Source organism: Tauraco erythrolophus, chromosome 5, assembly GCF_009769465.1.
Source record: "Tauraco erythrolophus isolate bTauEry1 chromosome 5, bTauEry1.pri, whole genome shotgun sequence".
NCBI lineage: Eukaryota > Metazoa > Chordata > Aves > Musophagiformes > Musophagidae > Tauraco > Tauraco erythrolophus.
Window position 1 is genome coordinate 46,412,281 of NC_141469.1, and position 12,948 is coordinate 46,425,228.

Sequence of the window (12,948 nt, forward strand, 5' to 3'; positions counted from 1 at the left end):
TAATTTTATGGCTGGGAATAGGCCTGTTGAGATGAACGGAACTATTTTTATGTCTAAATTAAGCATGTGCATAAATGCTTCAGGGTGAAACCTGGTCCTTGGTGTAAACTTAAAGGACATATATGCTGGCAGCATGAAATGGGTATAATTTCTGGTGGGATTTGCATGTAAATTAAGACAAGGATGACAAGAGGAGGAAACAAAGAAAGAATGGGTGGAAAAGGAAGATGGAACATGCAGAACAGTAACATACAGAATGATATGGGTTAGATAAGGAGACCTGATGTTGCTAAATTTGTGCTCTGAGAAATGGTGCTTTTAGCCCCTCTTAATGTTGGGAAAAACCCCCAGCACTCTGACTTGTAGTTAACTGTTTTGATTTAGTATTAACTGTTTTTCTTTAGAAATAACAACTGCAGACATTGGAGTATTTATGCTGTTGACTTTGCAAGGTGTTTATTTTGTTAAAAAGAGATGAATGCCAAGAAGACTTGCATTTACATTAAATACATTTCAGCAGTACAATGTTTGTTGAAGTATGGCAAAGTATCAGCCTGTTTTTTTTAAAATAGTGTTCAGTCCTTAAGAGTTAGCATGCAAAATAGCGTATTACATTGTGATACTTGTTCCTATTTTGAGGCAGCAGTGCCTTGTAGATCTGGAGTAAAAGAGCATGGTAGATGGTGGTACTCCAAATGAAACTTTTCTTCCTTGAAAAGTTGATTTAAATGGGGATGACTTGGTTGTATTTTTACAGGCATTTTACTTAATTGCATTTTTTCAAGAAGAGTTCTGGGAAAACACAGTTGAGAAGTATGGTTACAAAAAGTACGTGGCTAATAGGTCATCACCTGTGCAGTTCAGTTCTCCTGTTTTCAACTAAGAATGGAGTTTTCTTAGGCTTTTTTATCCTGAGATGATTATGTATGCCACTAAATGGTGAGAACACTAAAAGCTAGAAGCTCAGTTTTTATGCATTTCTCATCCAATCTTCCCTGCAGTTGTTGAACTATTTTTTTTATTGTTAAGGAGAAAAAATTTGTAACAGTGTGTCAAAGAAGAGGAGACAATTTTGATTCCTGACAAATGTAAAACTATAATGATAATTGTGTTTAGCAGTCTCTGTTGATAAGGTGTAAAAATCCTTCCTGAAGCTGCTATCCCATATGATGCAATGCATTTATGTTCATCTTAAAGATGGTAGTTTTCTTGCTTGCTTGCGGTACAAAAAAAAAAAAAAAAATTGGAAGAGAGTTGTAGTATTGTCGAAATGAGGCATACAAATTCTGGATTTTCATGGCCCTTTTTCCTGCACTTCCCATGCACAGACACACACACACACAAGTTTATAAAAAGGCTTTTTAGAAAATTGTTCTACGCATCTAGAATGTCATTTACGATAATTTCTTCAACTAGTGTTTTTAAAACCTGCAGTGTTGGATTCTCTGGCTAAATTTAACGTCCTTGGAACTGGTGATGTTGCCACAGAGTTAATTTGTCAAAAGATGCAAATGTACCCAAATGTGTGGTTTCTGCAGTTCTCTTTACAATTTGCTGGTTACCGCAGAAACATTTTTCCCCACTCAGACATTTGCAAATTGGTTGCATTTTAAACACTTTTTTAGTTCAAAATGTATTATTGTATTTGAATTTTTTTAAGGTTTTTTTTTTTTTTAAATCCTGAAATTTCCTTTCATTTTCAACAAGGTAAAGCACTGTCAGAAACTCAGTTTGAAAATATTTTTATGAGGACAAGTAAAGGACAAAGTTTAATGAAAACTCATGAGAAAAAGACTGCTATTTTTGATGATGTTTGTAGATGAACAAAGACAAGAAGTACTTTTGCCACAGTAAACAGATGCCATTTATTAAATACATGTTCACTTATTTAAAATGTTTTATAAGGAGTTCTTGGGGCTGCTCATGGTTTTTAATAGGTCTTTTCATGGGAAACTCTCAGAAGGCTGAGGGTAAACTAGTGTCATGGTACTAAACATAGGCAATTATAGGCCTGTTAGCTTTTCATCAGTCTGACACAAAACAATGCAACAGCTGAAACCAGATTCAACTAATGAGGAGTTAAAACATGACAGTATAACAAATACCAATCTATGTGTTTTCATAGACTGTGTTTTGCAAAACAAAATTGAGAGAGAAATGCAATTATTGCCTTTTTTTACTAAAAATACTAATATTTAACAACAGTAGTAGTAGATGCTGGGTGTAACAGGGTTATATGTAACTTGGTTCCATTTGATATTTTAAGAAATGAAAATGATTCAATATCAACGTGGCAAACATGAGGTTTTCCTGGCTGGCTGGCGGGCCTTAAAATGCAATCATGAATTGTGAATCATCATCTGTTTTTTTAGTGGGATGCTGTAAGGATTGTTGCTCATCTCTGCTATCTGACAGGTTTATCAGCAATCAGTTGATCGGTTGGCTGCTGCAAGCTTTTTCAGGTGACAGTGATTTCTGGGGTGTTAATTAATGAAAAAGTATGGTTGGTAACAGGCCATGGTCACTTGGCAAACTATATCCAAGGAAACAACTCCATGTTAGTAGCCAAATTCAAAATCATCCACCTATGAACAAGAATGATGACCTTTTTTTTTTTTTCCAAATGTGAAGGTGTCTCAGCATGCACTGACTTCAGCTGTCATGAAGGTCAGAATTGCTCAGCTGAGTCTTTTCTACTATAATAGCATTGAAATAGACCAGTGTGATCCACAGGTGCCTGCCCATGAAACAGACGCAGGCTAGAAAGAAAGTGTGTTTTTTAGTTTAGCTACTCATTAGATGGTTTAGCGAGGCTTGTAAAGCAACTTTTAATTCAGGACTGACTTTTTTCCAAGCAGTTTATTTAGTACTATTATGTTTGTTGGACCTAAAATAGTAAGGCCCAATGTAGGGAAAATGTGCTAGGTAGGTCCTGGTAGATGATCAGTATGTCTCTTCTGATGTTAAGCTATTAAATACTTGTGTTACTGACAGTTAATTTTCAATAGAGTTCCAGCACCTACATAACTATTTCTTTTCCTTTCAGAACTCTTCTATTCCTTAATCAAAGGAACCATCCAGATATCATCATTCCATGGAATTGAAATACTGGTGAATTAGTCTAGGTTCCCTAAAGGACTGTAAAATGGAGCCAATAACATTCAATGTTAAAAAGCATCAAACACCAAGTGATTTCTCAGCAATTTTCAATCTCCAGCTCGTTGGTTCTCTGCCAGTGCATTCCCTAACCACCATGTCAATGCTGCCTTGGATTGTGGCAGAGATCCGCATGCTCAGTACCAAGTCTTCCAAAGAAGAACCTGGCATCAGCCAAATCCGACTTTATGTTTCACCAGCGAGTTTGCGATGTGAACCAGACACAGGGAAAATCCAGCAGTGGGATCCTTTGATCTGTTCAAGTTTGTTTGAATATAAGCCACAGCATGTCCACAAACTGATTCACAACAGCCATGATCCAAGCTACTTTGCTTGTCTGATAAAGGATGGAGCAGCAAATCAGCGAAGTATCTGCTATGTATTTAAAGCTGATGATCAGTCAAAAGTAAGTGAAAGAAAAAAAACAAACAAAACAAAGTAAGCAACCTTCAGAATCATACTCCAGAATTTGTTGTTCTTCTATTGTCATGTGTTTTATAGAGTATGATGTAAATGTGGAAGAGCTGATGCTACTTCTTTTAAAATGGAGTTGCTTTTGTGCTGTTTGAAACTTTTCACTACAGTATAAGATCTTAAAGTTGTATTTGCAGTTAGAGACTGGATCTCACTAAAACTTACCAGCAAGGGTCACTTTCCTCGATGTTAATGGTGCAATTGCATTTGAACTGTTCAATATGTGAAGTGAAAGGTGTGTAAATCCTACAGGATCAGAGCCTGAATTCATCGGCTTAAAAACCACTTAGTTTGGTATATGGGCTGAAATCTTGGCCCTCAAGTCAGTGAGAGTTTTTCTGTTGATGTCACTAGGGCTAGGATTTCACCCTTGAGTCACTGTGAACTTTATCTAATCCTATGGTCAGCCTTCTCAAATTTCTGTTTTCCTGAGTTGAGACCTTCTTTCTCAGAAAGAGGAGGGGGTAGGGTGAAGCCTGCATATGTAGCATACCTCCAACCACAAGACACTGTGGAAACCTCGTCCTAGCTTTGTAATCCACAGAGCCTGACACGTGGTGTCGGAGAATGGGAGAGAAACCACAGCGCAGTGCTGCGACTCTGTGACATGCAGGGCTTGCTGCTGCATGGCATGAGGCGGGAATTGGGCTGTGCGCGTCTCACGCTGTGGTGAGGTGAGGCTCAGTCTGCATTTCCTAGGAGCAAGTTGTGTCCTTGCTGAAACAGTGGAAGGATTAAAAATAGTCCATCTCTTCTTTTGTTTGAGTGATGTGAGAGGATAACTCTCGTGAATGAATAAGGTGAGTAGGATTTGGTACAAAGCTATTGTGATCTACTGGGGACGAAACAGTGACATATTCTTCACCTCTTGAGGTTAAACTCTAGTTACAGTGTTGGAAGATGGCATCTTGCTACCTGCTGCTCACTTGACTTTTAGGACATGTCCTGCTGAAGCACCTTGGCGGTATTATGTGAATGTATACCGCGCATGGGATTTGTGCCAGCCTGCCCAATAGCAAAACATTGTACAGTTCCAAATCCGCAGTCTGAAGCTTAGAGCTCAAAACATATGGAAACAGCTTTAGTTAAATCCCTCCCAGATAAAAAGGCAGTTCCGGTAAATTAGAAGGCAAATACGTTGTAAATCATAAGCATTGAAGTGAGAAATCCTGTCAAGCTAAAATGTAGAAATTTATATATGTAAGGGAGCAGAAATAAAGAATAAATGTTTCAGGACTCAGCATTGAATAGAAGCTGGTAAGTGCATTTTGCAGTTTGTTTATGCTTTTTTTTTGTGGCTTGTGATTTTACAGGATTATGGTTAGTACGCAGCAGTGATCACCTCTGGTACGTTTTCTTTTGTGACAAAAGATTGAAGTACTTCTTCCTCATGTTTGATCAAATTCCTAGGTGTGTTTGAAATGAGAGAACAAAATAAGTCTCTAGTTAATTTGCAGCTGTGTCTATGTGTTTTCGGAGACAACACCCAGAATCTCTGGAAGCTTGTTTTAGCTTCTTAGCCCTGGATTCACAGAGCTATCTGTCCTTTCAAGAACTCCCTCCTCCTCCAAAAGGAAATTGAATTCTTGTCTCTTAACTTGCTTTGATTTCAAGGGTTGTTTTTCTTGACCTCTTTGCAAGCTAGATTCCTAATTGGGAGGTAGACATCTAATCAGCATTCGTGGACCTGTGTTTTAAGAAAAGGATAATGGAAATGCCAAGTGTTCTTATCTTGTAAAGTGAAGCCCTGCCTGCTTTACTGAAATTCAGTGTGATTGCCTTTTAAGTCCCTTATGCTTTATAGGGTGTTGTTACTCTGCCCTGGATATTGTCCTACGATGACTTGTAGCTAATTGGTGTTTGCATATTTATCAAGAGGAGCAAACCATTATTTGTTTTGCAGATACCCAGCTTGAAAGCATAGGAGTGTACTGTATATTTCTGTTACAAATTGCAGGAGCTGTTTGTTAAGAGTGAGTGAGTTGGAATGTAGAATTTAGCACTATGTTGCTGCAGCTTATGTTCAACTTCAGAAGAAATGAATTTTAGAATCATTTAGGTTGGAAAAGACCTTTAAGATTATCAAGTCCAACCCTTAACCTAACACTGCCAAGTCCACCACTAAACCATGTCCCTAAGCACCACATCTACACGTCTTCTAAATATCTCCAAGGATGGTGACTCAACCACTTCCCTGGGCAGCCTGTTCCAATGCTTCACAACACTTTTGGTGAAGAAATTTTTCCTAATAGCCAACCTAAGCCTCTCCTGTTGCACTTGAGGCCATTTCCTCTCGTCCTATCCCTTGTTACTTGGGAGAAGAGATAGACACCCACCTTGTTACAACCTCCTTTCAGGTAGTTGTAAAGAGTGATGAGGTCTTTCCAGGCTAAACAACCCCAGTTCCCTCAGCTGCTTCTCATAACACTTGTGGTCTAGACCCTTCACCAGCTTTGTGCTCCTTCTTTGAATGTGCTCCAGCACCTCAATGTCTGTATTGTAGTGAGAGGCCCAAAACTGAACACAGTATTTGGGGTGCAGCCTCACCAGTGCCAGGAACAGGGGGACAATCGCATTGCTGGTCCTGCTGGCCACACTGTTTCTGATACAAGCCAGGATGTTATTTGCCTTCTTGGCCACCTGGGAACACTGCTGGCTGGTATTCAGCCGGTTGTTGACCAACACCCTCAGGTCCTTTTCCACCAGGCAACTTTCCAGCTGCTATTCCCCAAGCCTGTAGTGTTGCATAGGGTTGTGGTCACCCAAGTGCAGGGCCTGATGCTTAGCCTTGTTGAACCTCATACAACTGGCCTTGGCCCATCAATTCAGCCTGTCCGGATCCCTCTGTAGAGTCTTCCTACCCTCAAGCAGATCAATGCTATCGCTCAACTTGGTGTAATCTGCAAACTTACTGAGGGCACACTCAGTCTCCTCCTCCAGATCATTGATAAAGATGTGAAACAGAACTGGTCCCAATACTGAGCCTTGGGGAACACCACTTGTGAGTGGCTGCCAACTGGATTTAACTCCATTTACCACAACTCTTTGGGCTCAGCCATCCATCCATTTTTTTACCCAGTGAAGAGTATGCCCATCCAGGCCATGAGCAGCTGGTTCCTCCAGGAGAATGCTGTGGGAAATGGTGTCAAAGGCTTTTCTAAAGTCTAGGTAGACAACATCCACAACCTTTCCCTCATCCACTAAGGCAGTCACCTTGTTATAGAAGGAGAGCAGGTTAGTCAAACTGGACCTTTGCAGCCTGTGTGACTCAGCATCTGTGATGGTTCTCTTGCTCCTGAGGACTTTTTTTTCTATTTGCTGCAGCCCTGTAGTCCATAGGGCTATATATGTAGACATAGTAGCCCAGCTAGATTTAGTCACAGAGTTTACATGTTCTTAACAAGTCTTTACCCAGCAATCTTGGACATCCAAACTTTTGTGATAATTGCACTTCCTCTGTTTTTATTTGGAAGCTGCCCCCTCCCCGTGATTACCAATTACAACAATATTTTAAGCTGCAAGAGCCACAGTTCTTTGTATCTGCATAGATAAATTTGTAGTAGGGCTATATTTGACAAAAAGTTCTCAGGTTAGGTCAGGTCTGACTGAGGATTTGAAGTAGAAGGTATTTTGTGGCTTTGCAAGTGAGTTCTGAGTATATCTCACCTTAGGATAAGTAGAATAAAAGAGGGCAGAAGCATGTCTGTGAGAGAAGTAGACTAGGAGGGTTAGTATGTTAAGACAAAAGCAGATGAGTAGAAGACTAAGCAGTGCAGGTGTTTGAAGAGGAGGACAGTAAACTTGAACTTCATGCAGACAGAAAAATAGCACTGGAGGTGGTAGAAAGTGAAGAAAACCAGGAATGGTTGGGCTTTTAACATCATCATTGCAGATAGAGTGCAGTCCATTAACTGCAGTTATACTCCTTCATAGATACAAATTGAATGAGAACATACACTTGATTAGTGAGGGATTATCTTACTGTTTAATATGAAAGCATTTTGTTAATGGGAGGTGATTGTTTGCTAGGTAATATTTAGCTAAAATCTTGAATTGATGGAGGTGCGGGAAAGCATGCTATGTTTTTCCTGGATATGAATACAGGGCTGTTAGGTTCATTGTTGCTCCGTTACCAACATAACCACTTTAGAGAAGAAATCAGTAGACGGGTAATTAATACTAAATAATGTCAGGATTATTTGCAAAGAATTCTTTGTTCTGCTCCTCTTTAGAAGTGAAAGAAAAAGCAGTGCCCTATTGTGGTCTTTGTCTTCACCCAGTCGGATCTTGTATAATTATTTCCATTGCATCATCATGGCGGTATACGGCTCACTTTCCCTGCTGGTATAGCAGTAAGCAGGGAAGGATGAAGGAAGCTTTCCTGTGGAACCGCTCTGTTGCACGTTACTTGAAAACAAGCATGTGTGTTTAGAGATCATTTCACTCCACTTAGTACTGAAAGGATGGGTTTACACTGCTTAGGGAGAGCTTCTCTTATGGATTAGAGTTCCCTTTCTAAGCAGCTCTGTTGGATACAGGATCTGGAGCCTTCCTTCATTCTTTATGTTTAACCTCGGTAAGTTTTCACCACAGTTACTGGAGTTTCTTATTCCTTCACCCTTGTTCTATGGAGGTTCTGATGGGGCCTCATGATTGAGTGATTTCTGCCTGAGGGTGGGGCTGGAGCATTAATCCGTTTTCTTTGTAGGTGCTCAGGAATGGAGCTGGATTCAATTATATTGTCTGCAGGGAGCTTATGAAGACTACAGATAGGTCATAGATGGGGATTATGCATACTGTGTTGAGTAATGGTGGTGGAAGCTGTGGAAGAATTAACTCTCCGGTAAATCTGTGCTTGCAGGGTAGCACCTTCATCATAAAAACGCAGCCTTGTTGAACAGCTCGGCCAGAGTGTGTGGGTGCTGCAGGAGTGCAGTGGCTTAAATGAAAGCACACATGCTACCAGCCTCTGTCTCTTCCTAGTGGCCTCTGGTCTGACGTTTGCTTATGTTGTGCAGAAATGTGATGCTATTGACATCATTGTTGTTGTTGAAAACCATATACATTAAAAATTATTGGCATTTTTGTCCTACACTTGAGATGTGGTAGCTCGAAAGTGTTTGGAACTGTGGGTGAGGTGTGCTGCTTCCTTCATGAGCTCAATCTCCACAAGCACAGCACCGCTCTCCTGTGGGGCTCCTTGCTTTAGATACTGTCACAGGATATCCCTCTCCAGCAGATACAAAGTAGCCAAAACATTACAGAAGAAGAGTAATTTCTGTTCTTATTTTCAGCTTGGAAAAGTAATTCACATGCCATTTTGTTGATCTTTCTTTGGTGTATCAAATGATTTGTTTTACTTAGGTATGTTTAACCTTATTTGATGGGTGTTTTGGCTGGCAAATGGAATACTGGTCAGTAGTTTATCTGATAATGCCCTGGGCTAGTTTAGATTTAAGGCAGGTTAAGATTGTACTGTCCTTTATAATAATCTTGTATTTATTGTAAGTAAAGAATAACAGTTCTAACTTAATGATATCACAGAAGTCTGAGTCAAAGAGGGCATTCGGTACTCAGCCTTTTCTATGTCCTGTGCTCCATTCAGCAGCAGGCTCATGTTTTCCTTAGTCTTCCTTTTGTCACCTTGGTAGCTACAGAAGGCCTTTTTGTTGCCTCTGACATCCCTTGCCAGATTCAACTGCAGGTGGGCTTTGGCTTCCTAACCATGTCTGTGCATGTTTGGACAGTGTCTATTCCTCTCAGGTTACCTGTCCCTGCTTCCACCCTCTGTATTCTTCTTTTTTATGTTTGAATTTTGCCAGGAGCAACTTGTTCATCCATGCAGGCATTTTACCTAACTTCCTGGTTATTTGAATGCATCGCTCTTGAGCTTGAAGGAAGTGGTCTTTGAATAACAACCAGCTTTCTTGGACCCTCTTCCCTCCAGGGCCTTTATTCCATGGTACTTTTCAAGTAGATCCCTGAAGAAGCCATAATCTGTTCTTCTGAAGTCCAAGGTTGTGATCTTGCTTTTTGCCCTGCCTCTCAGAATCCTGAACCCCACTATCTCATGGTCACTGAGCCAAGGCTGCCTTTCACCTTCATAGCCTCAACAAACCCTTCTGCGTTGGTAAGTATGAGGCCCAGCAGAGCACTTCTCCTCATCACCTCCTCTGTCACTTGGGTTGGGAAGTTGTCATCAGTGCTCTTTGGGAACTCACTGAATTGATTATGCCCTGCTGTGTCGTTCCTCCAGCAGTTAGTTGGGTGGTTGAAGTCCAAGGGTCTGTGAATGTGAGGCTATTTCTAGCTGTTTGTAGTGTCTCATCCACCTGTTCTTTCTGGTCACAGGGTAAAATAAATTCCTGTATGGAGAGTAAAAGTCAGCAGACAGCACTGTCACCTTTTTTCAGTGAGGCAGATGCTCAGAACATTTGAAAGTTTCTCCTTTTTTATTCCTTTGATATGAACTGGAGGTTTAGAAGATTTGAGGTTGAGCCTAGAAACTTGAGCCTGATGTCTTGTAAGAAGAATTATTTCTGTGACGTCATCAATGACTGATGCAGAACTAGAGTGTGAAGAAGCATAAAAAGTTCAGTTCAGATTTTGAAAGGGTTAACTTTAGTTCTTTTTCTTCTTTTTTGCCAAGAGTCTGGACACAAGTTGTCATAACGGCATGTAATACACGCTTGTGTTTACCGGATCTGTTAATGCTCTAATGACAAAACACTGGATAGAACTGTTCTTTTCTATTTCGTACAGAAATATTACTCATGATTTAAGCAGGATCACAGCTGCACAAGACATGCACAAATCTTCTTGCTTCTTCTAAATCTTTGTTCTGTAGTGTCATAAATCGGGGACAGCCTTTGGCCCAGAAACTGGGCTTCTGGTAGCTGTGGGCACATTGCCATGAGAGTCGTAGTGCCCATATGGTTGCAGCGAACTGGGACACCTGCTTGAGACCTGAGCCTGCTCATTGACTTTGCTTGTGCCAAATCTGCCCCATAGCAGACACAGATAAGCCCCACCTCCTTACACTGAGGCACTTTTAAAAAATGTAGCACTTGCCCTGTTGTTGAGCTTTTTGATTACAACAGTGATCTCTCCTTCTGTCAGAGGTCTTCAGTTTTTTGGTCCACCAATTGCTTTAACAGTTACTACATCTTCAAGCAACCTTCACCTACTTTTATGAGTTACAATAGCTTATGCACTTAAGTAGATCATGCTGTATTACCTGGAATGCAGTACTCTTTGTTACGTGTTGTTTGTGATCTGATTATGTGCTGGAGAAGCTGGTTTCAGATAATCAACACTTGTCTCTCTGTGAGGCTGCACAGAGCTGATGATGGGAGTGAACTTCACATTATTCATCTATAAAAGGAATGGCAGAGGCCCAGTGAACTCTCAAGCAGTTGTTGTGAGGCTTAGCTTCGTGACTGAGGAGTCTTACACAACTTGTTTTTGCATTAGACTCTAATAGTACCGTTTCCCTTCCTTAAAAGAATTGAGGCAAGATAATTTTAAAGAGAGAAGTGTTCTTTTTCTACTATATTTTCATGCTTTATGAGTCTAGGCAGATTAAAATGTGGTTCTTCTTTTGCAAAAAGCATAAAACACTGGAGCAAAATGAGGTAACTGGACTTATTTCATTGCAACCGAGAGTGCTTAATTTGGCTGTTTTCTGCCTCCTATTCGTATGAACCTTTGATTTTTTTGATGGAATCTATGTAATTGCAAACTGCTAGCACTGCTTTTTGGTTTAGGAATTCTTTCCTGTCTCCCAAATGCTAACTGGAGAAATTAATGTAAAAAACAGAAGGGAAAAAATCCAACAGAACAAACAATCAAATACATATTTGTGCACGTACACAGTCGGGTATATAAAGTAGGTCAAAGTTTAGCTGTGTAAATCTTAATAGAGTGTCCTATGTAACGCAAACAGCCAGCTGTGCTTCAGACACTCACAGTTAATCAGGCTTTATGCTCACCCTGAGCCTGGAGCATAACTGTGACTATACCAGCTCTGTCCTAGGATCTGTTCAAAGGATTCATGTATGTGAACTCTTCTTTCAGGGAGCTTTTAGTGGCCAATGATCCTGTCCCTAGCAGCATTATCCCAAGCCTTTATGGGGCTCTTGTCAGACCCCAGAGTGACTTTGTGACATCCTGGCTCAGCTAAGTGCTCCTGAGTTCACCCTCATTTTATAAGAAATATTCTGTGATATCCCTCAAACTCATGTGTGATTGCCACATGGAGGAGGTCATTTGTGCAATACCAGTGCTGTTTCCTGACTTAAAGTCGGAGATAATGTCTTACCAAGGAAGATGAAATTAATCACATGGTTTGTAAAAGTAGATGCCTATTCCTACTCTTACAGCACCAGTAACATGAAAAATTGTATTTTCTTGTGATTTCTTCAATCTCCTAAATCCCACAGAAATTTCTGCTACAGAATGAGTAATAAGAACTCTTACTGTGACTTCAACAGTATAGTGTTGTGCATCAGATGACGTTGTTGTATTTTTCAACTTAAGTAATACTGAAAGTAGCTGTGTGTTACTTGCACTGTAATGTGCACTTCATTTCAGAGCCAGAGTTCATGCCAGGATTATTTATTATTCCTGCACTTTTTCTGTTGGGGATTGTAGAAGAAATACAAAACAAAGGAACTGCTAAAACATAATTAGTGGATTTGTGATGGCTTCTCATCTGACTACTAACCATTCCTTTTGTCTCACAAGGTCTGGCCTATGAAGTCCAGTACAGGTAATTGCAGCCATAATATCCAAGAATCATCCAGAGTTAGAGTTGAGTTTCCTTCAGAAACTTCCTCTTCACATAGAGAAGAGCTCCCGTACATACATCCAAAGAGAAGCTCGCTCTTAACATCTTAGCCTAGTCTGAGTCCAGCTTTTGGTGGCCTTGCACTCCCTTTGTTGCTAACTTGCATGTTCCCACCTTTTCCCTTACTCTTGTATTACACTGTAGTATCACTCAGTGAGGCAGTTCAGAGCAATTTAAATATTTCAAAAGAAAAAGTGATACAGTTTCAATTAAATTAGCATCCTAACCTGATCACAGAACAGTTTCATGAGCACATTTGTGAGAGTCAGGGAGAAACAAGCCCACACTATATAGAGCAGAGAATGTTAGACCTCAGATCCCCAATTCAGTCAGTCTTAAACTGCCATGGGGTTTTAGTTCAGGTGTAATATCTGATAATGAAGTGAGGATATCTAATAGCTGTCCTCTGTCAAAGGAGGCAGTTATGTTACTCTTTTCTCTTCTGATCCATCCCTTGAAGTATATTCTCA

At 40.3% G+C, this 12,948-nt stretch overlaps 1 protein-coding gene across 3 annotated transcripts in view; it reads left to right on the top strand.

The window, feature by feature from the left end:
- The first annotated feature begins 3,103 nt into the window (after positions 1–3,103).
- TBC1D1 (TBC1 domain family member 1) overlaps positions 3,104–12,948 on the top strand; it is a 111,008-nt gene continuing 101,163 nt past the window's right edge. For all 3 annotated transcript variants that reach the window (XM_086611380.1, XM_086611379.1, XM_086611378.1), the window contains exon 1: positions 3,104–3,562. In XM_086611380.1, coding sequence (XP_086467506.1) covers positions 3,146–3,562 — 417 coding nt within the window. In that variant the 5' untranslated portion in view covers positions 3,104–3,145. The remainder of the gene's footprint in view (positions 3,563–12,948) is intronic.